This window comes from Colius striatus, chromosome 21 (genome assembly GCF_028858725.1).
Source record: "Colius striatus isolate bColStr4 chromosome 21, bColStr4.1.hap1, whole genome shotgun sequence".
Classification (NCBI taxonomy): Eukaryota; Metazoa; Chordata; class Aves; order Coliiformes; family Coliidae; genus Colius; species Colius striatus.
Window position 1 is genome coordinate 9823145 of NC_084779.1, and position 27046 is coordinate 9850190.

At 58.4% G+C, this 27046-nt stretch overlaps 1 protein-coding gene across 8 annotated transcripts; it reads right to left on the reverse strand.

Moving 5' to 3' along the window:
- Nucleotides 1-27014, reverse strand: CHD5 (chromodomain helicase DNA binding protein 5). 8 transcript variants are annotated; one of them, XM_062012826.1, is made up of 42 exons: nucleotides 26922-27014; nucleotides 26078-26205; nucleotides 23440-23619; nucleotides 22550-22668; nucleotides 21787-22025; nucleotides 20987-21111; nucleotides 19161-19284; nucleotides 17208-17374; nucleotides 16908-17126; nucleotides 15983-16192; nucleotides 15691-15902; nucleotides 14210-14341; nucleotides 13588-13696; nucleotides 13175-13366; nucleotides 12889-13089; nucleotides 12347-12484; nucleotides 11774-11895; nucleotides 11055-11228; nucleotides 10345-10486; nucleotides 10003-10134; nucleotides 9487-9604; nucleotides 8908-9032; nucleotides 7861-8092; nucleotides 7662-7787; nucleotides 7376-7548; nucleotides 6566-6740; nucleotides 6012-6104; nucleotides 5456-5544; nucleotides 5230-5381; nucleotides 4905-5049; nucleotides 4387-4546; nucleotides 4146-4225; nucleotides 3897-4026; nucleotides 3634-3723; nucleotides 3149-3286; nucleotides 2803-2911; nucleotides 2508-2640; nucleotides 1829-2024; nucleotides 1352-1515; nucleotides 1147-1261; nucleotides 995-1045; nucleotides 1-514 (listed from the first exon to the last, which is right to left on the reverse strand). In XM_062012826.1, exons 1-41 carry the CDS (start codon nucleotides 26983-26985, stop codon nucleotides 1038-1040), a joined length of 5880 nt encoding a protein of 1959 aa, XP_061868810.1. In that variant the 5' UTR covers nucleotides 26986-27014; the 3' UTR covers nucleotides 1-514; nucleotides 995-1037. The 8 variants fall into 8 exon arrangements, with proteins under 8 accessions (XP_061868810.1, XP_061868814.1, XP_061868811.1 ...); XM_062012830.1 differs by having other exon boundaries at nucleotides 5230-5363; nucleotides 6018-6104; nucleotides 26078-26208; XM_062012827.1 differs by having other exon boundaries at nucleotides 6018-6104; nucleotides 26078-26208.
- Between the last annotated feature and the right edge of the window lie 32 nt (nucleotides 27015-27046).

Consider the following 27046-nt stretch of genomic DNA (forward strand, 5'->3'; position numbering starts at 1 on the left):
CACATCGCCTCGGCCCATGTGCCCTGGCCACAGCCCCACTGCCGGGACAGACGGGGCAGGTGGGCTCTGGTCATGGGGCTGGCAGCAGGGCATGCACTTGCTCAAACACCACGAGGACGCAGAAATGGGAAGTGTGGGAGCTGTCTGGGCCCCGGACAGGTGCCCGGAGCAGCCGGCGGGGAGCAGGACACCGACCGGCCTCCCCACACACCCTGCACGCAGCAATAAAACCAGACATAAACACGGTGACCCTACCTCCCTTCTCAGCTCAGCCCACCTTGCCCAGACAAACTCTTCAAGTCTTCATAAGAAAGTGCAAAAAATGTACACGAAAGGACCCCCCGCGCCGCCGCCCGGGACGCAGGGGCCGCGCCGGTCGAAGCACACTTGAAGCGGAGCGGGAGAGCCCAGCGGCAGCTCGTCTTCCAGGCAGGCGCTGCCGCCGCGCCCCACGCCCGTCCTCCAGCGACACGGCGGCTGTGGGCTGGGGGACTGGGAGCGGCCCCGGGCGCTGCTGCAAGGAGAGGGGAGAGTTGCCGGTCAGCTGCGCTCCAGACAAGGGAGAGGGAGCATGCGGAGATCCTGCCCCCGCCGGCACCCGCTGCAGCCACATCCAGCCGCTGGCACTTGGAGGCAGCACCAAGCAGAGCCTTCGAACGGCCTCTCGTGTGTCTGCACCCACATTCCCCTGAGGCGATGGCGAGTGACGTGGAGAGCAGCACATGACAAGCCAGAGAGCAGCCAACGACGTGCAGGATGCACCAAATACAATGCGGGATGCACCAAACGACACGTGGAAATGCAGCCAACGACACATGGGATGCACCAAACAACACGTGGCAATGCAGCCAATGACACGCAGGATGCACCAAACAACACGTGGCAATGCAGCCAATGACACGCAGAGCACCCGACGCGCAGAGAGCTGCAAGCACAAGGCATCACAAGCCACACATGGCCATGGAGACGCGAGAGGCCGTGAGCGCAGCCTTACCTCAGCTGGAAATGGGAGCTGCAGAGGAAAATCGACGGAACAGCTAAATATCTGTGGTGGGAGAGAGGAAACACCTCGTTTGCACGCTGTCCTCTGGCCATGCCGCTGGCCCGTGCCAATCTGCCCCCTGAACTCCTCTGCCCTCGACCTACCGGTCACGTATGGTCCCAGAGGCATCTGACTGTAGTTGACAATCCCACCTGGCCCAGGACCTCGGAAATTTGGCCCAAAGTTGTTGTTATAGATCTGGGAGGAGCCGAAGGAGCCCTGGGGAGGCAAGGAGGGAGAAGAGCCGTTGACCTGCAGCCCTGGCCCCACCACAGCCATGCCCCACGGCTGGGCCCCGTCCCCACAGACCTGCGTGACGGCAGGGTCCCCGCCGCGGGTGGCCAGGCGGCTGAGGATGCTGCGCTCCGACATCTGCAGGCGTGCGGCCACAGGCGGGATGCGGGACAGCATCGAGGGCAGGCGCGTCACGTCGGCCTTCATGTCACTCAGCAGCTCCTCGAGCTGGTTCAGCACTGTGAGCAGAGCGAGGCACGCTCAGGCCAGGGGAGCACTGCCGGACCCCGGACAGAGCCGGGAGCTTCCCCAGCCTCCCCGCCGCCGGACCAGCAAGCTCCAGCAGGCAGGAGCCGACAGCAGAGTGAGCTGTGGACCGCTGGCAGCAGCAGCAGCAGCGTGCTGCTTTCCCATTCCCTCACCAGCAAACTGAGCAGGCAGTTCCTGGCCAAGAGAATGTGCCAACCTCCTGGCTGGATCTCCCCATGCTCAGGGTGGCAAACCCTGCCTAGCCCCTCAGGGCAGGCTCCTGCATCCTTTGCCTGCACTCACCCTTGTGCAGGACGGCGTTTGCGGGCTTGTTGCCAGCCAGAGACTCTTTGGAGAGATGCTGGTGGCTCTCGGCAAGGCACTCCACTTCAGCCAGACGGGCGTTCAATGCCATGGCCGGGTGATTGGGGTCTTGGGTCATGTTGAGGTACGCAGCCCTCCGCAGCTGCTCCTCGATCACCAGGGCCTGCTCCAGCAACTGGGAGGGGCAGGAGGGGAAGGATTCAGGACCAGACCCTGCTCCAGTGTAAGTCAGCACCACTCCACAGCCCCCAGCACTGCAGGCAGCTCACGCCAGCAGAGCCTCTGCCACGCACCCCATCAGCCTCACTCACATAAACTCTTCCAGGAACAGGCCCGGCTCGTGTATTTTCTTACCCCATTCAGACAATGAGCATCCCAGAAAGGGATTTAGGCAGCATTTCGACAGCACTGCACCCAGCCCAGCCTGCTCACAGAGAGGGGCCCAGGGTAGCCAGCCCCGTCCCATGCATCATCCTACAGAGCCCAGTTGCTGCCCAGGACCAAGCCCTGGCTGCCAGGTGCTTGTTCTCCAGAGACCATGAGCCTCTCACAAAGCTCCTGGCTGCACTCCCAGAAGGCACTAGCAGGCTCCTCTCTGGCTTTGGGGTGCTGCTCTGGTCCCCAGTAAGGACTCGTCAGCCCTGGACCTGCAACTCGCCTTGAACCGCCGGGCAAGGAACTTGTTCTTCATCTCGAGGTAGTTCCCTTTGTGTATCTCTGACTTGAAGGGCTCGTTCAGGATGACGTAGCGCGGGTCGTTCTGGATGTCCTGCCAGCGGGCATAGCCGTGGCTGGTGCAGAGGGAGCGTCAAGGAGGAACCATCCAGCCGACAGCACACCCACCGTCCCGCAGCCCACCGCCCCGCCAACCCCTCTCCCTGCTCCTCGCGGCCCGCAGAGGCCTCCCCGCCGGCCCACGGCACGAGCCACGCTCACACCGGGCTCAAGGGTACGTGACAATTCCTGCCAGCAGCCAGTAGTCGTGACGGCGGTGCCAGATGTCATAGATCTTGCCGGAGGAGATGGCAGCCCTCTCCTCGTTCTGCCACAGCGTGTGCAGCTCTGTGGAAGCAGGATGGGCACAGCCCGGTCAGGCAGCGGCGCCGCGGGGAACACGGCACAGAGCCCTGGGCAGGGTGAGCGACACAAGCTGCCAGGGGGCCACAGGCACAGCTCGACACCAAGACAGCCTGTTGCCAGGCAAAGCACCATCCCGTCTGCAGCCTTGGCATGTGGCTGGCACTGCTGGCACAGGTTCAGACGGCAGTTCTTGCTGGCAGCTCCACCTCCTGCTCTTACCTGTGAAGCCACCATCAGCGATGTTGAACATGAATCTGAAGTTCATGTTCCGGTCGTCCTTCTTTCCATCATCCTCCTCCTCTTTGTCACCATTCTGCTGAGTCTCACTTTGCTCCTTGTCCTCCACCTTGGCATCCTCTGCTTGGCAAACACAAGAAACCATGCCTGGCTGATTGCCCTCTGCCAGAAGACCAGTCCTCGCCCTGTCAGCTGCCAGAGGAACTACCCGCTCAAGTCACTGTTGGCAAAGCCACCAGCCTGCTCTCTGCACCATGGCGGCCGCCCCGATGGCTCCTGCTGTTTGTACAGGCAGTGCACACCGTAACGGGGCCTTGTTCCTGCCTGGGGCTCCCAAGAGGAACCAGAAGGCGAGCACCAGCTGCCATCACCCTGCAGACACACTCCCTCGCCCCCGCGCCAGGCATCTGCCCTGCTTTGGAGACACTTCTCACCACTTCTCACCCCAAAGCCTCCTTGTACTTCACCTGGTTTGACTTCTTTGTCCTCGCCTTTCCCTGGGCTGCTGTTCAACTCTGGCTTCTCCAAAGGCTTCTCTTTCTCTTGAATCCCTTCATCTGTAGAAGAGAACAGGACATGAGAAGAGCTTGACCTGCCAAACACCCTTCAGAGAAAAATGGACTTGTCCCAGTGTATGTCCCCTGTCAGGGTACAGCAATTCTATTGTTTGTATGTTCTAACAGAACATTCCTCTGCATGGGGATCATGTTCACCAGAGCCAGAGACTCACCTTTCACCAGGGGCTGGGGAGGAGGCTCAGCCTTTTGACTCTCCTCTTGCTTCTCTTCCCTCAGTTTCTCCTTGCTGTCGCAGCTTTCTGAGCGCTCTTCGTTTTCCAGCCTCTCAGCACTTGCAGGCACCTTAACACAAAGCACAGACTCCAGATCAGCCCAGCCCTGCCCTGACCTCAGGGGGCTCCAAGGCTCTGGGCAGACCACACCACGGCTGCCAGAGGAGCTGTTGAAAGCAGTGGCCCTACCTGGCTGTCAGATACCTTCCTGGGTTTTGGCTCCACTTGGTCCTTTTCCTCCTGGAACCCAAGTTGTGTTTCTATTTTGTCTGTAACAACAGCAAAGGAAGGAAGCTATGGAACAGGGCCCAGAGGGCTGCACACACTGCCAGGGTGGGCAGGCACCTGTGAGACCTTCTGGTGTCTTGGCCACCTCCCTTTCCAAGCCAGAACAAAGCTATGATGCCCTGGAAGCCTGCAGCACACCCACCTGCAAGGGCCACGGGCCCAGCGTGCATGTGTGCTGGGCTGGCCGGGACCGGCGTGTTGGGATCTGACAACACGATCTCGCTGCACTTCTTGCTCTCTGGGCCCTCGAGAATCAGATCTGGGGTGCTGTACTTCCCATTGACATGCTCAAACTCCTGGACCTGGGGCAGACACACATCATCAAGTCAAACCCAGCAGATGTTTCCAGTCCAGTGCTGCTTCACTCACAGATTCACTAAGTTGGTGGGATTGCTGCACCCACCCTGCCAGGGACATTGGACACTACAGCCCTGAGACCCAGCAAATCTGCAGCAGGGTTCCTCATCTTTGCCAGCTATTGAATCCCTGCTCATCCTACGTCCCAGGAGGCAGCAGGGTTGGAAAGGCAGTTGGCATTACTGTCACCTGCACACCACGACAGGAACGATGAGCATGGAGCCTGGGACAGTCGGCAGCAGCGACACCCACCAGCCTCCACAACACACCTGAGACAGCACTTGTAACATGCTCCTCACCCACCTTCTTCCTTACTAGTGACATGACTCCTATCCGAGTCAGCACGTGCTGGCGCGACAGCCCTTCCCGGGGAACACCGTCCGCAAAGGTTTCGGCACCATCTGCCCCGGGCTCACACAAATGCCTCATGAACAGAGAGACGTAGGCCCTGCGGGAGCACAGGCACGCCTCAGCCCGGCTGGGCCCACGGGCTCCCACCCAGCCAAGCACTCCCTCCCCTGCTTCCACCCACAGGCCCACGCCAGGCCGAGATGCCGCCTATGGCCCCGAGAAGGGCAGCAGCCTCCTGAGCCAAGCCTCGGTGGTTTCTTCACCACCCGCCCCGCACCTGAACTCCTTCTCGCTCTTGCCGCGCAGGTCCCGGACCAGCCAGTGCGAGTTGAAGGCGTCCTGTGGCGGCATGCCCCAGCGCATGATGGCGTTCAGGAAGGCCTTGCGCTGCCGGGCGTTGAAGCCCAGCACCTGCGGGAAGCCGAGGCGCTGGCACGGCTGTGCTGCAGGAGCAGCCCGGCCAGGGCAACCCTGGCACGGCTCTGGCTGAGGCTGACACTCACCTCGATGTTCCCCCCGACTCTCGCCAGCAAAGGAGGGAGAGGCTTGTCCCGGTCACTCTTCAGCTGCCTCCGGGATTGTCTCCTGCCGCCTAGAGACAAGCAGCCTCGGTGATGGACGGGCCCCGGCAGCCAGGAAGGGCAGCCAAAGCGCTCGTGTGCCTCAAGCTCCCTGCACTCCCTCCTGCGGGAGCAGAACCCAGGCAGAGCAGCAGCCCAGGCTGCAGAGCTCCTTCCACCTCTCCACACTGGCGTCCCCAAGCTGGGGCACTCCTCTGCCCTCACCAGGCAAGGGGCTACCGTGCCCATTCCTCCTGTGGTCCCCATCCTCCCACCGCGAGGACCAGACCAGGGTCCTGCAGTAGCCAGTGAAGGAAACGGCTGGTTGTCCTCCCTGCCCTGGGAATCTCCTCACCTGGCAGGCCAGTGAGGCCACTTTCCCCTGAATGGGAGCCCAGAAGCACATCAGTCCCTCCAACCCAGATGTTTCCACTGCACCTGAGTGCCAGAGGCTTCCCACAGACCAAAATCCCGAGGAGAATCAAACACATTAACTCACTCTGACCTTCTGGCCTCTCCTCAAAGTCTTCATCCTCGTCCTCAGAGCCAATGGAGTACTCTGACTGGTTGTCAGAGAGTTCGTCCTGCCACTCTGTGGAACACAAGGCAGGCCAGGTTAGAAAAGCGCCTGGGCAGTGGGAATCTGCCAGGGGGGATGGCAAGGCACGGGCCCGGGCAGCTGCAACTGGCACCCAGAGCAAGGGAGGACACCACAAGCAGGAAACCACATTCTCGGGTTTTCCAAAATTAGGATTCTCCTACACAGGAAAAAAAACAATTGGAAATATTTTGCCCACAGACACATTTTCCCTCAATTCTCCTGCCAAAAATCAGAGTTGATGGGTCAAAAAATAAGAGAGACAAAACCTTTGGAAAACTTCTCTGCTGGGAAACTCAGGAACCTGGGAAGCACATGGCCAGGCAGCCTGCCACAGCACAGAGACACGCCACGACACACCTGAGCCAGCCTGTCTCGCAGGGAAGCGCTTGTGCAGCTCCTCAGGGCCCCTGCCCAGCCCAACCCAGCCAGCAGCCACACGGCTGCAGCTGTACCTTGGTCCTCCTGCGAGGCATCGTTGTAATTGACCTGCTTGCGGATTCTCTTCCCTTTCCCCAAGTTCCTGGCCAGGTCTTCTTGCTGCTGCTCATAGTGGTGCCGCAGCAGCTTCTCCCAGTAGTCTGGGTCCACATTCTCCTCTTGCTTGATGATCTCACGTTCCACCTCCTCCTGCAAAGCAAGACACAAGTGGCTTACATTAGGGCAGCCACAAACCTGTTTGCATCTTTTTCACAGCCTGTCCTCTCACAGCACTCCAGGGAGAGCATCGAGTCACTGGCTGGAATTTGGCTCCTGGGTCTTTGCCCAAACACACCAACCTCAGTGTGAGGCTGTCAAGGGAATGAGATAATCTTCCCCCAGAAACTGCTGCTCTGAACTCCCCGTCCATCCTGCCCCACAGCTCCCAGTGAGGGAGAAACTACAGATCTGCAGAGACTGCCCAGAACAGCAGCCAGCCACAGCTCCTCCAACAGCTGAAACAAGTCAGTCAGCTACTGAGAAAACACAAGAGCAGCACAGGACACACACAGTGCTGTGAAGGGCCTGCACAAGGACAGGAGGCACCGATGGATGCTTTGATCAAAATGAGGCCCTATGCCTGGCTGGCACCATGGGCTGCACAAGACAAAGACAACTGTGCTTCCTCTGCCTGCAGCCAGTCTCATCAGCCCTGGGATCCCCAGGTCACAGCACCCAGAGAGCAGGCAGGAGCCCTTCCCCATGCCACAACACTCACAAGAACAGGAAAGGGAGCAGAATTAATAGAGAGGTGCAATTGTAAGACATGATACTAATCACATTACCACACCGTCCTCTTCTCTCACAACATACTGGGCCACTTTAAAGGAGCTGAGATACTCGTTCATGTTCTGCAGCTCCGTGTCATCAGTCGCGTCCTGGTTTCGGTCCAGAAGCTTAGAGATGGCAGCATCGTCGTAGTGGATCACGCTGCTGTCATCCACGTCCTTATTGTCACCTGGAGAGCAAAGCCAGGGGAAGGGAGGCACCAGCTGGTGACAGTAGGCTCCCAGAGGCAGGGGAGCTCAGGCTGGTGCAGGGCCAGTTCTCCCCAGGACAGGGGGTACACACCTGGCGGGGTGCCACTGTGCTTCTTCTTCACGCCAGGAGTCACTGAGCCCCCTTTGGTCAACGGCGTGTCGGAGAAAGGGGCGACGGCATCGGGCACGGCGATGCGCTGTCCCTGAGACACCATGCCTGCAGGCACCAGCAGAGCTGCAGCGGCTGCGGCGGCGCCCGCGGGGCATCCCCAGCGCCTGCCCAGCCTCACCTTCCACGTCATCCTTGAACAGCTCCTCTGTCCCGAACTTGAGGATGTCGTCCAGCTCTTGCTTGGTCATGGAGCCCGACTTGGAGCCGAGCCCCGGGCGCACCACGAGGTGCGTGAGCATCATCTTCCTCTTGGCCACCTGCGTGATGCGCTCCTCCACCGAGGCTCTGGTCACGAAGCGGTAGATCATCACCTTCTTGTTCTGCCCGATGCGGTGAGCTCTGCTGAACGCCTGCGGGCCGAGAACGGGGCTGCCACAGGCGGCACCACGGCCCAGCTGCTCACCCCTCCGGGCTGCACAAAGGCACTCCAGGGCCAGGCTGAGGTCAGCTCTCAGTGCAGCTACAGGGGCTCCTTGGAGCTGACCTGAATGCGCTGGCCCCCTCCCCTGACTGCAGGCAGGCCAGGCTCCTCACAGCCCCTGACTGCAGGGTCTGAATGGGGGGCAGCCAGGTCACGCTCCCGCTAGGAACCCTCGAGGTGCAGATTCTGCAGGTCATGCTGCTCCCTCACCACCCTGCACCAGCACATCCACTGCTAAAGGCCAGGGAAAGGAAACACTGGCACAGAGACCAGCCCTGGCTGGAGCTTTGGCGAGAACCTTCTCTTGGCCAGTGAGAACAGGAGGGATATGCTTTTCTCCTCACTTTTCTATTACTGACAGAGGCACTGGCTGCTCACCAGCTCCAGCTGCCATTTCTCATCAGTGGTCAGTCCTTAGCCAAGGCTGGGGGTTTTGGAAATGCAAGTGGAAGATTCCCAAAAGGGGAGGGGGCACCCAGTCGCAAACAAGCAGCAGGAGAAAATGAGAAGCCCACAGAAGAGACTATTTTACATGCCAGGTCTCTCTCATGCCACACACTGGGCAGGGTGAGGCTGGTGGATGTAGGACGAGAGCTCCTGAGCAAAAACACACCCTGTACATCCTGCAGAAAGGGTCAACAGCTCTGGAGAGAAGAGACCAACTTCCCTGTGCAGGGTGTGCAAACAGAGGGCAGAGCCAGAAAGGTACTTACTACACAGGAAGGAAAAGCAAAAGTCAGAAACCTGGATGTCATTGTGGGGATTCCAGTCAGAATCGTAAATAATGACTGTGTCGGCTGTAGCAAGGTTTATGCCCAGACCGCCGGCGCGGGTGGAGAGCAGAAAGCAGAACTGCTGAGCACCAGGAGCTGAGAAAGACAAAGCCACAGGTGGCAAACGGTGAGACAGAAGGGAGTGTGGGTTACACAGAGGGGTGCAGCATCGCACCCTGCGGAGAGAACAGCGGGAGCTGCTGGGCTAAGCCAACCAGCAACAGACAGAGAAGGCAAGGAGTGGAAATACATCATTCCCAGGGAACCAGGAGAATATGTGGCTCCAGAGCTGAGGGGGAAGGTCTGTCATCTACCAAGGCCCTTGAAGAGAAACACGGGACTCCCTCAAACTAAGCAGCCTGCTGCTGGCATACTCAGGGTTCCTTGTGGGTCACAACTCAAGGGCTCAACGACGCAGCAGGAGCAGCCCCAGGCAGCCAGACTCGCCGAGTGTGGCACAACGCCTGTCCCACGGGCAAGGGGGCTCCTGGCACAGTGGCCCCGCTGCAGCCTCCTATCCCCTCCCTCAGCAAAGCAGAAGCACAGGTACCATTAAACCTGTCTATGGCCTCCTGGCGCAGCCCGCCGGTGATGCCCCCATCTATCCGCTCGTACTTGTAGCCTTCGTACTCCAGAAAATCCTCCAGCAAGTCCAGCATCTTTGTCATCTGCAGGGCAGGGTGACACTGGCACGAGCAGCTCCGCACAGCCCGGCTCCCTGCCTCCCCCCACGGCCCCCAGCACCCGTCCTGTCCCGCAGCCCTGAGGCTACCGACGGCACAGGAGCTACACTCGCGTCTCACGGTCTAGAGGCAGTTTTGCCAGCACAAGGGAGCAGTGTCTGAACCACCTGCCACGCGGGGGAACACTCCTACTGTTACATCCTCATTACCCACAGACAACGAGATTTAAACATTACAGGAGTCCCTCTGGAGAGCGCTGGGACACAGCCACAGCAGTCACCAGCTCTCCCGCTTCTCTCTGTTCCCAGCACAAAACGCTCACACAGAATAGAAAATAAACCCCTTAAGAAATGTATTTATTACTAATCCTCCCCTACACTCACCTGGGAGAAGATCAGAACTCTGTGACCCCCATCCCGTAACTTCTTCAGCATCTTTTGGAGCAGCATCAGTTTCCCAGAAGATTTGACCAAAGAATTCCCATCGTAGGATCCGTTGGGCAGAACCGGGGCCTCCTGTGAAGGCATCCTGGTCAGCTGCTGCCAGGACACCTGGCCCACTTCACAGAGACACTCACATGCATTCCAAAGACAAGATCCTGGCAGGAAACCACTCGATGAACACCCACGCTGGTAACCAAGGCAAGAGCATGGACACAGCCCCACCTGTGGCTCACACACAATACTCTCAGACACGTGTCCGCGGTGCAAACGCAGCTGACGTACCACTGCTGCCACGGGGAAGAGGTACGGGTGGTTACAGCACTTCTTCAGGTCCATCATGATGTTCAGCAGTGACACCTGGTTCCCACCACCTTTCGAATTCAGGGCTTCAAAATTCCTCGTCAGTATGAACTTGTAGTACTTCCTGTGGCAATGGGGATGGGACACACACCCTTGTTAGCTTGGCCAGATGAGGGACTGGTATAAACAGGATGGCACCAAATCAAACCCCACTCATGCCACTGGAGCTTCAAATGGGACATGGGGATTAAAAGCAAGTTTAGAAGCGACAGTTCAGCACCTTCAGCCTGGGGCCAGGTTCTGTGGACATAGCCCCTGTAAGTGGGACTGACTAGGGGTGCTAGGAATGCTCCCCACTGCTGGGTGTGAATAGAGCCAGCGCCAGGGAGAAGCAACATGTCCTTCCCTGCAAGTCCCCAGCCTTGGAGGGAGATGCTGCTGAAGCTGAGCAAGTGAGCCCAAAACAAAGGTAGCTGAGCAACCACTCCCTGGAGGAGCAACAGTGCTCCAGGCTGACACAGGTGAGCTGGCAGCACAGGCTGCTGAGAACAAAAGGGAGCTCAGTCTCGGTGTTTTCTCTTTGCCCCCCAGAACCAGCACAGCCACGCTGACAGGCTGCCAAGCAGCAAATGCTCCTGCTGAGCAGCCAGGGCCACACCAGCCACCCCGGGATGCTGCACTGCACCACTCACTTCTGCATCTGGCTCAGCTCCACTCGCACGATCAGTTCCGTCTTGGCCGGCATGTTCTTGAACACATCTGCCTTGAGGCGCCGCAGCATGTGGGGACCCAGCAGATCGTGGAGCTTTTTGATCTGGTCCTCCTTGGAGATGTCTGCAAACTCCTCCAGGAACCCCTCCAAGTTACTGTGAAAGCCAGAAGCACACAGAGCTGAGTGACACTGGCACACGCAAGAGCAGAGATACCTGTCTATGACTTAGAAGGATGGGCAGAGCTGTCAGGGTACACAGGAAGGAAATGCTCTCGTGCCTGTATCTGAGCAGAGCGAAGCCAGACCAAGGAGCCTCACTGATGGCTGTGGGGAAACCTGCACTGAAGGCACTAATATGTGGTCTGAGCAGGTTTCCCAAAGTACCAGCCTCCCCAGAGAAGGGGAAGGGAAGGCAGGTCTCAGCTCCTCCCTTGCAAATCTCCTGTCAGCAATAACTACCCACAGGACCCAAAAGGAACAGTCCATGGGCATAAATCTGGGGCTACATAAAAAGTGTGTGTGGCTGCTGTGACAAACCACGGGGCAATGTGCTTCACCACCTGCCTGCCAGCACAGCCCAGTGGCACAGGCACAGCACCAACTGCATCCAGGCACCCCCAGTCACGAGCCTCAGGGAACTGGAAAGCCTCTGTTGAGCCAGGCCCCAGCTGCTCTCCCTTTTCAGAGGGGACAACTTACTTAAACCTCTCAGGAGTCAGGAAATTGAGCAGGTGGAAGAGCTCTTCCAGGTTGTTCTGGAGCGGAGTCCCAGTGAGCAGCAGCTTGTAATCAATCTTGTAACTATTCAATACTCTGAAGAACTGGGAAGAGAAACAAGGTTGGGTGAGAAGAGCTCCAAGGAGCCCATCAGTCATCTGGGGACTCTGCAGATTGTGCACATCCTGCTCCCAGCCATCCCCAACCAGCCCTGCCTCCCTCTGTGCTGGGGGTGTGATGGGCCCAGGGGCCACAGACTGCATTTAGCCTCAGGAAAGCAGAGGGGAAGGAGAGGGATCGATGCCCTTCTAGGACAGCCTCTCCAAAGACTGTCAGGCTGTCACTTCTTCCACCACTGAAGGATTTTTAATGCCAGATGATGTTAAAGAGAGCAAATCCACCAAAAGGCAGGTGCCAGCAGAGCCTGTGTGAGGTCAGGACATCTTTCTGCTCCCAGGGAGGAAAGCATGGAGCAGCAGACTGACAGTGCTGGGGTGCAGTATCTTTAGGGCCTCTCCCAACGCCACAAATCACTCACAAACATCTGCTGCCTACTTTGGACTGGTTGTTCTTCAGCCGGTGTGCTTCATCCACCACCAGACAGGCCCACTCAATGGAGCCCAGCACCGCCTGGTCAATAGTGATCAGCTCATAGGAGGTGAGCAGGACATGGAACTTGATCTGGGCTTCCTTCTGGAGGAGCAGAGAGGGAGAAAAGCCAGGATAAGAGAGCAGGGAATGGGATGGCCTCCATGTTTGCTGCTGCCGCTGATGCTGCACATGACCCAGGGAGAAAAGGTGGAGCTGCCTGTACTTCACTGCACAGAACCAGCAGGAGGGCTGAGGCACGAGTCATGCCGGCAGAAAACCTACACCCATGTGAACAGTGGAACCAGGTGGGCAACCAGAGAAACAGAAAAGGGTCTGGCACAAATCTTTAAAGCTCATCACAAATCTCCTGCATTTGTACACAGAACCAGCTTCCCCCACTGGAAAAGAGTTGATCAGGGTCCTAATCAACCTCCCTCTGCAGAACAAATTCTGCTCTTTCCCCTTCCTACAGGTGGTTAAAGTGCTGGGTAGAGCTCAGCTCCCACCTTCATCCTGAAGACCTTCTTTCCGCTCCGGATGGCATTGTCTTCAAAAGAGAACTCGTTTTCCCGGATGACCGACCGACTCTCCTTGTCCCCCGTGTACGTCACGACGTAGAAGTCAGGTGCCCACATCTCAAATTCACGCTCCCAGTTGATGATGGTGGAGAGAGGGGCACTGACCAGATATGGCCCTTTCGAGTGGCCCTGCTCAGGGAGACAAAGTCCAAGCTGTTTCCCCCGTACTGAGAAGCTCTCAGCCACCTTGGGGACCGATGGATGCTCCACTCACCTCCTTGTACAGAGAATATAGGAACACAATTGTCTGCACAGTCTTCCCCAGCCCCATCTCATCAGCCAGGATTGTATCTGTCCCTTGGGCCCAGGAGAACCTCAGCCAGTTGAGCCCCTCCAGCTGGTAGGGATGCAGCGTGCCTCCCGTGGCATCGATGTACCATGGCTGCTTGTCAAACTTCACCGTGGGCTGAAACGAGACAGACACGATGCAAAGCAGTGAGAAACGACTCCCTCTCCTTTCCCTGTGGACAAGCACATCCCTCTTTAGCCTTGTTACACCAAACAGCCCCAAAAGAGATGCAGACATGGTCCCCAGCACAGGCTTCTCTGAAGAGGACTGGAGGGCCAGACAGACTCCCTCCCTCTGGGCTCACACACCCTCACACTGCCCCCATCACTCCTACTCACATCCACGAGAGGCGTTTCTGGGGGCTTTTCCAGCTTTTCCTCTTTCAGCTTTTTCCCTTTCTTGTTCAGCTTCTTCAGAGGGCACGTGTCCTCCCCCAGCATCAGCTCCCTGTAACAGCCAGCATGTCAGGACAAGGCAGGCGCTGCTCCCCGAGTCCCCGAGACAAGAGACACAAACGGTTCTCGAACCACGCTGCCTTCTCCCACAGGAGCTTTTCTGGCTGTCAGTGTGGGCACTCACAGGTGCCAACTGTGCCCTCCCAGCAGTCCGTGCAACATCACCCAGAATGGAGAGCTGCAGTCTCAGCAGAGTACTGCAGCTTTGCCCCAAAAGCAGAAAGACCATGAACATTACAGCACTGTACACAGAGAGGAAGGGGAGCCCAGGCTAGAAAACCACGGGCAGGCAGGACTCCCCAGCAGCCCTGCAACGGCATTTCAGCTGGGACAGCTTTACCAAAGCACTTGGCCACTGCTGTCTGCAGAGGGGTGGCCAGAGCGATGCTGGTGTGCTCAAAAGGAGACCCCTACAAGCCCCTTGTCGTCCCAAAGGCCTGCACAGGCTGCCCCAGCTCTGCCTGCCTCTCCCAGGCTGCAGCCCCTGTGCCCTCCTGGCTCCTACCTGTGGTTCCAGTAGAGGTGTTTGAGGTTTTCATAGTAAGGGATGTCTATCTCATCTATCTCCCAGGTGCACTGGTCGTACGGCAGGTCCTTCCACTTGATCAGGTAATGGATATCTCCCTTTTTATCAAAGCTGTAAGGCAGGGCATGAAAAGCCTGTCAGTGAAAGGACACTCGACCCCGGGAAGCAGTGAGCCACAACCTGCTTCCATGAACCTGGGTGCCTCATCCTCTGCTTTTACCTACAGACCACGACAGCCAAGCTGAGGTGCACAGGGAGTGCCAACACTTCCCAGCAGAAATGCCTGTTAATCTGCTGTGTCTGTTAAATCATTACACTCTAAAGGCTGCTCTTCCTGAACCACTGAACCACCTCAATTCCCTTTACCAGGACTAGATGAAGATCAGAGCTCACCCTCTCTCTGCTGCAGCATTTGCTGCTCTGTGAAGTTTTGCTTACACTGAAAGATGAATAAACACGACTCTGATTATCTGCCTACGGGGGAAATCCCTCACCTCGTTGCAAAGCTCACGCTGACATCAGCCAGGCAGCTTCACTTATGCTCTGCCCAGCAGCCTTCAAGCAGAGCTGCTGCTTGAAATTTCCAGTTGCCACTTGAAACGTAAAAGTTCAACAAAAAGGTGTCTCAGCTGCTCAGTGTAAAAAAGCATCCACACACTTCATCTGCAGGAAACTTCTTCCACAGAAAAGACAAGCAAATGCCAAGGGCTCGTATGGGAGTCAGACATCTGCTCCAGCTCCTCTCCTCAGGCTGCTCCTGTAAGGGAGTAAGCTGCTCCAGCTTCTCTCCTCAGCATAATCAAAGGAAGCAGGACCCATCACCAGGCTGCAGCAGGAGTTTATGGAATTATGAGGTTGTAACAGGGACCCAAACAATATGTCTGGGAAGAGTGGAACAAGTCCATGCATCCACCTTTGGGAAAATTCATGATCTCTATTTTTAACGCACAGTGTAGCGGAAATGAAAATAAGGAAAGCATCAATTCACTTCTGGCCTTGGCTTCACCTCAGCACCCAGCCTCCAAGGCCAGAGAGAGCCTGAAATGAGTCAGCAGCTGAAATTCCACCAGTCTAACACTTTGACTTTGCAGGACAAGAACTTCCCAGCCCCAGGGGGAAGAACTCGTCTGAGCACAGAATCCACAGCACTAGCAGCTCAGTGACCTGCATCAACCATCCCAGCAAGGGTTGGGCACGATGGGAGAACCCATAGAGGGCACAGACCCACTGCTCAGACTGAGCACAATGGGAGAACCCACAGAGTGCACAGACCCTCTGCTCAGACTTCACCTGCAGAACACACAGGGGTGCTGAGGAGCACAGCAGGGCTCACCCTCACCGTTTACCTACCTGGCTTGCAACAGCACTGTTCAGTGCCAGCGCTATCAGGGGCTCACACACTGTGGCCCAGGCCTCTCCCTGGCACTCTCCTCTCCCTGGCCTCACACACAGCTCCTCACCTGTGGTTCAGGATGCGGTGGATCATCATCCACTCGGGCTTGATGCCGTAGCGGTAGAACCGCTCCTCCATCTTGGCGTACTGTGGGTCTTTGTTCTTCCGTTTCTCCCTCTGGCTGTCCTCGTCCCCAGAGCCGTAGTCGAAGGCCGGTGGCTCGTCCATGTCATTCTTGCGTTGGTAGTTGCGGTACATCACGGTGTGGTAGAGCTCCAGCTGCAGCGGGAGGGAGCTGCAGTCAGCCGCAGGCTGGGCAGGGCCACCACTGCAACGACCAGCACTACATGCTGGCTCACCTGCAGCTCCTTGACCCAGGAGCAGTGCCAGTAGGAGAGACCTGCCCACTTCACAAAGAACTCTCGCTCGGGGATCCCCTCCAGCGCCTTGGGCGGGGGCAGAGGCAGCTCGGCATCTGGGGCGGGCAGAGCGGGCGGCAGCGTGGCGGCCGGCGGCTCCTTCCAGGCCCAGTGCAGGATGCGTTGGACCTTGCCCTTCAGAGGAGGGCACTGCGGACAGAAAAGCAAACAGGTAAGAGCACAGAGTGGGAGGTGAGCCCCTGTCAGGGGTCACGGGGCAGAACTGGAGGGCAGAAGGGGTCTCATAATGCCCTTCATGGCAGGGACAGCATGGCCTGTGCCAAAAGCTGCTGCCAGAGGGAAAGCCCAGGGCAGGGAGTGACTGCAGATTCACCCCTGGCCACAGGGAACCCAGCGTGGCAGCATGGGTGACCCAGAGGGTGCCAGACCCAAGCTGCATCTATCCCACCCCACAAACATCTCCGTGGCCCCTGGACAGAGGCGAAGAGCCGCCTGGCTCCCCGGCACAGCCGCTCCGCTGCTTCTCACAGAGGCAGCAGGGTGCCTGCAGGGAAGTGTCCGTGACACTGCTGCGTTCCCCTGGGGAGAGGTCTCATCACTGGGCAAGAAAGGCCCCTGTACAGAGCTGTGCAGCAAATGGGGCTTTGCCATGCACTCTGAGAACTGGCAGGAACCGCCAGCCAGCACTGCCACGGGGACACCGCAGCGGCAGCAGAGCCGCCGGAGCCACGCAGGGCCCGCGGACACGCGACGCAGCAACGCCGCTCCGGGACGGTGCTGGGGCGCAGGGCAGGACACCGGCCCTGACCAGGGCATGGCGAGGGGCAGCAGTGGCCAGAGACCTGCTTCTGGGGCGGGTGGGTGCAGGAGCAGGGACAGGGCAAGGAACGCTGGAAACACTCACTGTACAGCGCGGGCAGAGCCATTCACCGTTTGGTATTTCTGGCAGCGGCGGGTTCAGGCAGTGGAGGTGGTAGGAGGATGGGCAGGTGTCGCAGCATAATAGCTCTCCTCCGTCCTTACACACCCGGCAGAACTCCATGTGGTCATCCTCCTCCTCCTCGCAACCTTCCTCTTCCTCCTCATCCTCCTCCTTAGGCTCCCACTGGATGCCTTCCTTCTCCTGGGGAAGAAAGCCAGTGTAACGCTCAGGGTCTCTGCAGCCCACCTGCCCACCCCCTCCATGGGCCCCAACGCCACTCACGCAGTGGGGACAGCTCCACTTGCCCTCAGGGGCCTTCTCCAGCTCGGGGTCGAGGCAGACGAGGTGGTAGGCACGAGGGCAGGTGTCGCACAGGATGATCTCCCCTCCCTGCTGGCACACCTCACAGTAGTCCTGGTGGTCCGTCTCGTACCCGTCCCCTTCTTCGACTGCAAGCAAGGGACAGGCACAGTCAGAGGGGCAGCAGAGTCGCCTGCTCTCAGGAGGGAACGGGACACTTGCTCCTCTACAATACAGTTAAGGAAACAAGGAAAGTGTTTCGCCTCAGACCCCTCCTGTTATGTCCCCCTGCCTCTCTGTCCCTCAGCACCACAGTTCAGCTTTGCACATAGCATCATCTCACCTCTGTCTCTTTCTCTCTCCACACTGTATCATCCTTTGGTTCCTTCAGGCTCTCAATGGAGAATGCCAGAACCTGGAGAGGTTGCAAGGGAGGCCAGTCAGAGAAACCTCCCCAGGTACCAGCACCACCAACTGCAAACGCACCATGCAAGGGTGACATGGCCGAGGAGGACTCCTCTCCTGCCACTACTCTGCCCCTCCTGGGTGCTCACTGGCACAGAGGCAGGACCTCTCTCAACTCGGTGTGGACACGAAGAGGGAGGGAGGGACAAGGCCTTGCAAGCACCTGAACAGCCCATCTCAGTTTCCAGCTCTGCTACAAACTCTCAGCATGGACTTCGACCTTCTGTTCCTCCAGCACACGGCAGGAGCTGCCCAGCTCTGGCACAACGGCTCTCGTACCACAAGTAGCCATATGCAAGACATGGAGGCAGACAGCCAGCCCTGCCTCACTGCCAGCATCACACCCTGAATAACCTCCAGCCCAGAAAGTGTCCTTCCATCTCTCAGAAGCAAAAACCCATCAGCAAAGCTCTGAAGCCACGTGGATCGGAAGCATCTCATCCTGAGCAAGGACACGAGGCGGAAAGGCAGCGCACATCCTGCAGTGCAGGAGGCCCTGGCAGCCCCAGCAGGGCTTGGGGCAGCTCAGCACAGGGGTCTGCTCTCACCAGCAGCACAGGGATGGAAGTGACACCATGCAGAACCCACCTTCTGCGAGGGAAGGGATGAAGGAACACACAAACATGGACATGCAGCCGCTGGGACACCCCGACAAACACTTCCCATCACTACTCGCCTGCCTCCCTCTTCCTCCACTGCTACCACAGACCTACAACGTCCCTGTCCCTGACTGCACATCTCACACAGACAAAAAGTCTCTTAACACTTTCTTGCCCATGGCCTTCCCTGCTTTGCAAGGAGCTTGCCATCCAGGGGTTGCTCCTCAGAAAATCACTTCCCGGGAAGCCGCACAAATTCTGGACCTTTGCTGCTGGAGGATAAATCCTGACGGGGTCCTGTGCAGCAGGCAGGCTGCCAGCTGCCCACGGTGCACTCCAGTGCCCAAAGCACAGGCAGGGTCCTGGGGTGGGTGGTGGGCTCAGACACCCGGGGAGGGGCTGTGAGGGAGTGGCCAGACTGGGCTGCAGGGCTCCCTGCAAGCCACAGCACCACAGCAGGGCTGAGCACCACAGCCACGGCTTCCCAGAGCAACTCCGTGTGGCAACACAGAGCTGTCACGGGGACAGACGAGCCCCAGGCGGTGGCTGATGGCTGGAGAGAGGCCCAGAGGAAGAGCTGACTGTGGATTGATGGAACAGCCCCACTGCCAGCCCCACTCCCAGCTCCACCACCACCAGCACCGTGGGGTGAGCCAGCAGCCCACAGCAGATCCTTGTCAGGCACAAGGCCACGAGCAGCAGGGCCTGGACACCAGGAACGTGCCTCATGCTGCACACACAGACAAGCACAGGCACCTCCTCTCCCACCGAGCCAGCGCCAGGCACGGCCCAGAGCTGCAAAGGCCAGGGAAGCACCATCTGAAGAGGGAAATCCAAACAGAACAGGAACTGAGTACAAAGGATGGCCTACTCCTCTTTTTCTTTCGCCTCTTCTTCCCTCTCTTCCCCATCCCAGCCGAGCACTCGGAGCGCACTGAGGAGCTGTTGATGCTGGCGCTGTCCAAGTCAGATTCCTCCCGTTCCTCCTCTTCGCTCTGCAAAGGGGAAACGAAAGCACAGGCAGTCCAAGCGCTGCCACACCAGCGGTCACTGCCAGAGAGCACGAGCACCACTGTGCAGCCCAACCTATCCCCAGAGACCCACCTGAACCCAGTGGGACCATGGGCCAGCAGCTGAGCAATTCAGCATGCTCCCCTCCACAGGGCCTGGCACTGGCAGATGGGGTTCACAGGAGTGAGCCACCCAGCATTAGGAAGCAGGGAAACCTCCTCTGTCAGGCTCTGAGCCCAGTCAGGCAATCAATCTGTGCAGATCTAAACTACTGCTAGAGCCTGAAGGCGATTACCTTGCTCAGCACAGGGGCAGCCTGTGCAGGTCACAGCTCTGTCAGTGTGCAATCAAGAGCAAATCTCAGAGCACGTTTAGAGTACATAAATCACTACGTCAAGCCCCTGCTCGGCCTCCCTGGCAAGAGGCGGGCTCTGGGTTTCCCCTGCAGCCTGCCATCCCCTCTAGCACAGAGGGAGCAGGTACTACGTGGTGTGGCTGCCCAAGCAGCTGCAAGAGCCCACTGCTGCAACAACATCATCTTGGATGCAGACACCCAAAACAGAGATGTGAGGGACACAAATCCCTGCTCCAAGTCCCACAAGGTCAGGGGCCCCCTCCTCCACTGCTTGGCAGATCTTTGCTCCCTCTCTCTCGACGTCCGTGTCAGCTTGGGTCAGCTCACTAGTGTGCATGCTTGTAGGCGCTCATGCCCAACCTCCCTTACAACATGCAAGGAGTTACACAGCTCTGGCACTCAGCAGCATCAAAACAACACAGCACGTCTGAATTCTTCTCCTGGAGACTCATGCACACAAATCCCTGATTTGCACACTATTAATCAAGTGCTTAGTGCTCCAGATGCAAGAGCAAGCCCGAGCTCTCTGTAACTCTCGGAAAGGCAAATGCACAGATCCAGAGTGCAGCAGCAAGGGGGGAGCTTTTCATGATGTGTGACTGACAAAACACAGCAGAGAGCGGTGCCTGGGACTGCTCCTTCCACTTCAGTCTCTGACCACAAGGGTGTTTACAAACAGGTTGTGTTATAGGAATGAGGGCTAGCAAGTCAGTGAGCTCCTCTCAGGGTGAACTAATGGGATTTTGATCAGTAGTATTACCAAGATCTACAAGAGTTCCACCCCTATTCAAGGGTTATTTAAGAGATTTATTCTTCCAATGCTCTGCTGCTCCTTAAAACGTGCCTGATACTCGTGTGCTGACACGAGCTCGGCACAAACTGCAGCAGAGCCCTGTTCCCTGCTCTTTCTGGGAAGCAACTGTGCCCTGGGCCATGCTGTGGGATCACTGATGCCCAGAGACAGACTTTAACATAATTAAAGCATCTGATAATTGTCTTCGACGTACAGTTCAGCTGGAGTGCAAGCCCTGAAGAATTCCTTTGCAAATGAAATCTGAAATGATGGCATTACCAACCCCCATCACTGAAAGCAGATGTGCTTATATGGTTTCAGCAGAAACTGAGCCCAGACATGGCGTCTTTATGAACCTGAGCCTGGACACGGCTCTCTCACAGGGATGAACAAACACGCTGACGAGAGCCTGGTGCCTCGCAGAGGGGCACGAACGAGGCTGTGACACCCCCTGCATGAGGGAGGCTGCAAGGAGAGGGCTTGTCCCAGCATTTCCCTGTCATGGGCCCCCACACAGAGAAGGGTGGCACACACTCACCGAGGAGCCCTTTTTCCTTTTGCTGGGGATTCCTCCAAACCGGAATTTCAAGCCTGCCATCTTCTTCCCCTTCCCCTTTTTCTTCCCATCTTTGGAGCCCTTGATTTTCTTCCGCACTCCTGGACCTGGAAAAACAGGCTTTTTTTGTGCTCTCTGCAACCAGTTGTCCCCCAAATCATGCCCACCTCACTGCCAGGATTTACAGGGAAGATGAGAGAGCACTGGGGACCCCAGGGAGCAGAGCATGGGCTACCATTGTCCACGGAGCACATCCTCTAGGGAAAAAGGCTGCAAGCCCAGACGCAGGGCTTGGAAGAACTGGGAGAGGAAAACATCTGCCCTGGGACCAGGAGAGAGACCACAGCCCACAGGGTTCTGACTACCAACTGGGACTCTGGGGTCTGCAGGATGGGGAGAAAAGGCAGATGCAGAGAGGTAGGACTGAGCTGAGCCCACCATGCAGGAAGGTTCCTGCACTGTCACTTGTGGCCAGCTGCCAGCCCTGAGCCATTGTTCAAAACCTCAAACCACAAAATGCCAAAAGTCCAGAAGGCCCAGAGGCTGCCAGGGCGACCTGCCATGGTTCACAACCCATGGTCCCCTTTAGGACTTCTGCAGAGGAAAAGGCAGCTGCAGATACACCTCTGGCACTTTCACCTCCTCAGTCTGCTGAAGCACAGCTCCTGCCTGGAGATGCTTTGCCAGCGTGAAGATGCAGCTGTGTGTGCGGGCCCAGCAGGCAGGGGCACGTCGCCGGGGAGAGCAGCCCCTCCACTCAGCCCACCGCAGCTGGCACCTACCCTTGCCCTCCTTGGTCTTGGCCTTCCTGATGACAGGAGGCACGGCCGACTGCGGGGGGCTGGTAGCGAGCGGCGGGGCCACGGTGACGGTCTCCACGGCTGCCGCGACGGCCGCTGCTGCAGCCGCTGCCGAGCTGCCCTTGAAGGGGTTGTTGGCACTGAACTCCCGCCACTTGGCTCCCAGCACGGTCATCATCTTGGACATGGGGATCTTGGGGTTCTTCTTGGCGATCAGCGGCCTGCAGGGCACGGGAAGGGAGGACCACGAGTTAAACTGCTCCTGCTCACCACGTGCTGGTCGTTCAGCCCCAGCAATGCACCAGTGGCACATGTCTCAGCAGCTGGGTGCCCCGGCCAAGAGGAAGTAGCTCCACTGGAAAGCCAACAGAGGCCAGAGCTCTTAAACAGGACCTACAGAAAAGGAGATCTGCCTAAATTTCCTCAGTGACCCCTTTCCCTGGAGCACTTGTTGTGTTTGAAGTTGTACAAGCCAAAATTTATGTTGTTACTCAGTTTCTCTCATGAAACTCTTCACAGAAGCACTCACAAAAACTGAGGCTTTGTAGGGAGGGAGAGACAAACACTTCAGTTGTTTTCCAGTCAATCCTGCAATTAAAATGGAGTCCAGGGGACTGAGTTGGGTAGGGAGAAGCGACAAGGAGCTCACAACACAGAATCTACCTCACAACTTCACCCACTTGGCTGAGAAATGCCCAGACCTCAACCACCACACAAGGCTCCATCCAGACCTACAGCTGCCTACCTGAGGAACTGGCTGAAAGCCTTGTAATTCGTCAGAGTATGATAATCTTCTTCTGAGAAAACATAGTCTACATCATCCAGGCCCCATTCTTCCATCAGCTGGGCCGAGCTCTTGGGCTCCTGTAGATTCAGAGAGACATCATTACGCCAATGACCGCAGCTCTGCAGACGAGCAGCACACAGCTGGGTCTGTCGTAGCCCTGTGGCAAACGCTCTCTCAGTGACAAGCAGGGGTTTGTTTCTGTGATTTAAGAACCAGAGCACGCACAAGTGCTTAATAAACTAACGCTTCACACGCTTCCAAGCACCAAACGAAGGTGTCACCATTCAAACGCTCCCCGTGTCGCACAACACAACACACAGCCCTGACGGGTTTCACATCTCCACTAAACTGTTTCTTGCTGCCCACAAGATAAACAACGTGGAAAGAAAACCTTTCCTCTCCCAGCTCTTCACCTCCAACCACTTCCTTGTTAAACCAAGGGCAAGCTTCTCATGAAATCCCCAGGCTACCTCCTCTAAGCACGGTGTGCTCTGCCCGTCTCTGTCCCCACGTTCACGGCATGGACACACGGATCTGTTCCTGGCAGGACGTGGGCAGATGACGTGAGAAGGGAAGCTGCCTGAGACTGAGGAGCTGTTGGCTGCCACAAGGTCCAAGCTACCTCACTAGGCCTCCAACCTCCTGCCTGGCTTCACCACCACGAAAGGTACTGTGAGGACTTGTGAGTGCACATCTCCACGTGGCTGAGTTCCCAGCCTGATGGGGAGTGCTTTGCTTACACTGCCCTGCTCCACACAGAGAAAACTTATCCCCCAGCACAGGGTGACTGGCCATAAAACATGGCTCAGCTCTCACACAGTGGCTCACTCAAGGAGGTAACTTGGTACCTTCAGGCTTCCATCCTCATTGTCATCCTCTTCTTCATCCTTCTTCTTTCGTTTTGTCTTTTTCTCCTTCTTGTCCTTCAGCTTTTTCTTCTTCTTTTTGTTGGGGGAATAGTCACTCCCTTCACTCTCAGATTTCTCCTCAAGCTCCTCCTCATTGTCTGACATTTCATCATTGCTCCCCTAAAATGGAAAGCAACAGTGGAGACAGAGCAGGGCCCGTTCCCCTTCTGCTCTCCTCCAACAAACCCTCCCAGCCAGCACAAAGCCACTGCTCTCACCAGCCAAAGCCAATCCTCCCCTGACACTGGCAGCTGGAGAAAAACACCCTGAAAATCAGATTTGGAACAGCAGGAAGCACTTGACCACAGGAGAAAAGTTGCCGAAATGTCAGACAGGTCACACTTTGGCCACATTGTTGACTGGTGTAACACAGGTATTATACTCTCCCTTGCGTTTGCTTATGGTTTTACATAAGGTTGTAGTCTCCTACCACTGTGTGAAGAGCTAAGGAACTAAAGGAAAAGAAGCACATTATGTGCTGTCTTTTAGCTCACTGGACAGGTGTCATGGTTTTGTTTTGCTGGCGTTTCACCCTTCTGCCCAGCTGGGCACCAGAGGCTGCAGCAGAACTGTGTGGCTGTGGAAGGATTTCGGCTGCCACATGGACAAAACAGGCCTGGGGGATGCTCAGAAGGGCCAGGAGAGCAGAGTCAGGCCAGCCTGGCTGGTTTCCCTCACCTCTGGAGACAGGCAGCCATCTGAAACCCCATCTCCACTGAGGCTCATCCCACTGCAGGGTGGGCCTGGGGTGGTGGCAGAGCACCCGGTTCCCCACGGCCTGTGGGGACGAGGCTCGGTTGGCAGCTGGAGCAGAGGCGGGCTGGGCTGTGGGGACTCAGGGTTCTCTCTGGGAGAGGGGCCGTGACCCACACACCCCAGGGCCCGCAGCAGCCCGGCAGCCACCACGGAGCCCGGAGCAAGCCGGGCCGTTCCCGGGCGGGCTGCAGCGGCTGCACGGGATGCCGGGTTGCCACGGTAACCGCTGCAGCACAGGCTGCGGCGCCGCTCTGGCTGCCTCACCGCAACCCGGCACGGCTGTGGGGCTGCCGGCTCACAGCCACCACCAGCCCCACGCCACAGCCTCGCCCAGCGCTCCCCGCCTCACCTCACAAGGGCAAAGGCCGCTGCCCCCGCGCAGCTCCACGGGGGGAGGGGAGGAAAGCCCCCCTTGCCCCCATCTCCCCCTGCCCAAGGACACCCGGGCGCTGTCCCTGCACACCCACACTCTGTCCCAGCCAGAACCAGGCTTGGTTATTGCTGCCCACACAAAGCATCCACCAAAAAACCAAGCAGCCACCTATTTTCTGCCCACTCCCAGTAAGGTAGCACACGGTGCTGCTGGGCTCAGGCAGGCCCGTGGTCACAGAGAATGAACAGAGGTGAAAGGGCCACAGGGCTTTATTTTGTTTCCTGCCACCCTCTGCAGAGAAGCAGCATAGGAAAGAAAATGCATCCAGCACTGGCAGAGGCACAGCAGGGCAGAGTGTGTGTCAGACTGGAGTGGCATCCACAGGAACAGAAGAGCATCGTTGTGGCCACGAAGGAAAAAAGCCTCCTTGGGGCCACAGCTTCCCAAAGGGCTGCCAGGCGAGGCAGTGCCAGAGGGAATCAGTTGTCATCACCTCAGCAACTCACCAGGCTCCCAGCAGGAGCAAAAGCTCTCAAGGCACATCCTGGTCCCACCAACCATTGCAGAGTCCCTGGGGGAGTGGCAGCAATGGCCACAAGCAGCACGGCCCCGGTTTGTTCTGGGTCAGTGACTCCTCCCCAGCCACGGCATCGGGGGAAGCAAGAGGGCTGGGGAACCTCGATGCTCACCCCTCCTTCCCAGCAGCTTGCTTGTATTTGGTCAGCCAAAGGGACAACACACAGCATCTCTGCTCCAGCCCTCACACCCAGGGCTGCCTGGCAGCGAGCCCAGCTCCAGAGCAGCACCATGCCCAGGCCAATGCCTTGGCACAGTACCCAGCAGCAGAGCCCCAGTGCCCCCATGGGAGGCTGACCCCTTAGGACATGTCTTGTCCTTGCTTTCCCATGCAAGGCTCAACAGCCCTCCCATGTGTCAAATCCTGGGAGAACCCACGCTGCCTGCCCTGCAAACACTGCCCAGGCACCTCAGCCATTTCCCCTCGCCCTCAGCGCAGAAGTCTTCATCTTCCTCCTCTGACACAAGCACCAGAGGCCACCCTGGTACAGGATGCTTTGGAGAGATTTCCTGCTGCTCTGGAGACCCCAGCAAGGAGGAGCCGTGCTGCAGCCTGGGCAGCACTCAGGGATGGACGGTGCCACCACCACACAGCCCAACACACGCCAGGGCTGGGCCCTCCCCAGGGGAGCAGCCCCATCGTTGCCAGACCCATGGCACCACTCCCCCCCTCAGATGCTCCCCTGGGGCACATCCCCACCCCAGAACCTCCCAGGTGTGTGAGAGCTGCTCTTGTCCTGCCTCCCAGGGCCAGAACACCCGTCTGGGTGGGAATAATGCCCCTTCTTTCCACCCCCAGGCACCCAAGAGGTGCCTGCCAGCAGTGCCATGGGCAGGGAGCCCCCAGCCCAGCACCAGGGTGGGCAGAATTACCTCCTTCTTCCTCCTCTTAATTTTGGCAGCTTTGCCGTCTTTCAGCTTCTTGGATTTCTTTTTCTTCTGCACAGTGACTTGTTCTTCAGCGAAAAACTCATCCAGTCCTTCCAGCACCCCATCATCTTCTTCTGGGGACAAAAGGGACAGCTCACACGGAGGGACTGTACGGCCACAGGGCACCACAGGCGTGTGCAGCCCACAGAGCAGGCCTGAGCAGCAGGAGCAGGCTGAGACTGGGAGCTCTGCTCAGGCCTCGAGGGAGCCCTGGCGAGTCCTGCCCGGGAGCAGCCGCCCAGCACCGCTGTGCCCAGCTCACACACCGGCACCCCACGCGCGGCTGCGCCTGGCTCTCGGGACACAGGGTGCTCTCCCTGCTCTGCCCCACGGGCGTTCAGGGAGCAGGAGGCTTCTGCCTTTGAGCGGCGCCCAGGGAAGGCAGGGGAGGGAGAGGCCGGGACGGCGGGGAAGGCGGGTGCCGCGGCTCGCAGGAGGCCGCTGTGCCCAGGCTTCCAGCCGCGCCTCCCGGCTCCGGGGCTCCCGGACCCCGCGCTCGCCCTGCCCCGGCCTCCGTCCGTGTCTTCATTTTCTCACGCAGGGGCAACAGCCCAGCGCCGCTGGGTTCCGCGCTCCGGCGGGCAGGCGCGGGGCCGGCCGCGGCAGCGGGAAGGGCAGGGGCCGGGCAGGGGCCGGGAGCAGCCCCGGGCGCCGCGTGAGGGGCGCGACCCGCGGCAGCGCCGAGGCGGGAGGAGCCGCTCCCGAGGGGCAGCGCCCGGCGGACACCGCCCCGGGGCCGGGCCGCGCCCCGTCGCGCCCCCGCGCCCCGTCCCGTCCCGCCGCCTACCCGACACGTCGTCGTCGTTGCCCGCGTTGTCCAGCAGCTGGCGGGCGGCCGGCGGGCCGCGCATGGCGGGCGGCCGCAGCCCCGGGGCCGAGCGCCGGCCGCGCCCGCTCCGCGCCAAGATGGCG

What these genes read in the sequence shown, in the direction of transcription:
- CHD5 (XM_062012825.1), bottom strand. Translation starts at nt 26,985, where the DNA reads ATGCGCGGCCCGCCGGCCGCCCGCCAGCTGCTGGACAACGCGGGCAAC. An exon ending in CAACGACGACGACGTGTCGG is followed by an intron (nt 26,209 to 26,921) that starts GTAGGCGGCGGG and finishes TTTTGTCCCCAG; the next exon opens with AAGAAGATGATGGGGTGCTG. An exon ending in CGCTGATGGTGGCTTCACAG is followed by an intron (nt 2,912 to 3,148) that starts GTAAGAGCAGGA and finishes CTGCTTCCACAG; the next exon opens with AGCTGCACACGCTGTGGCAG.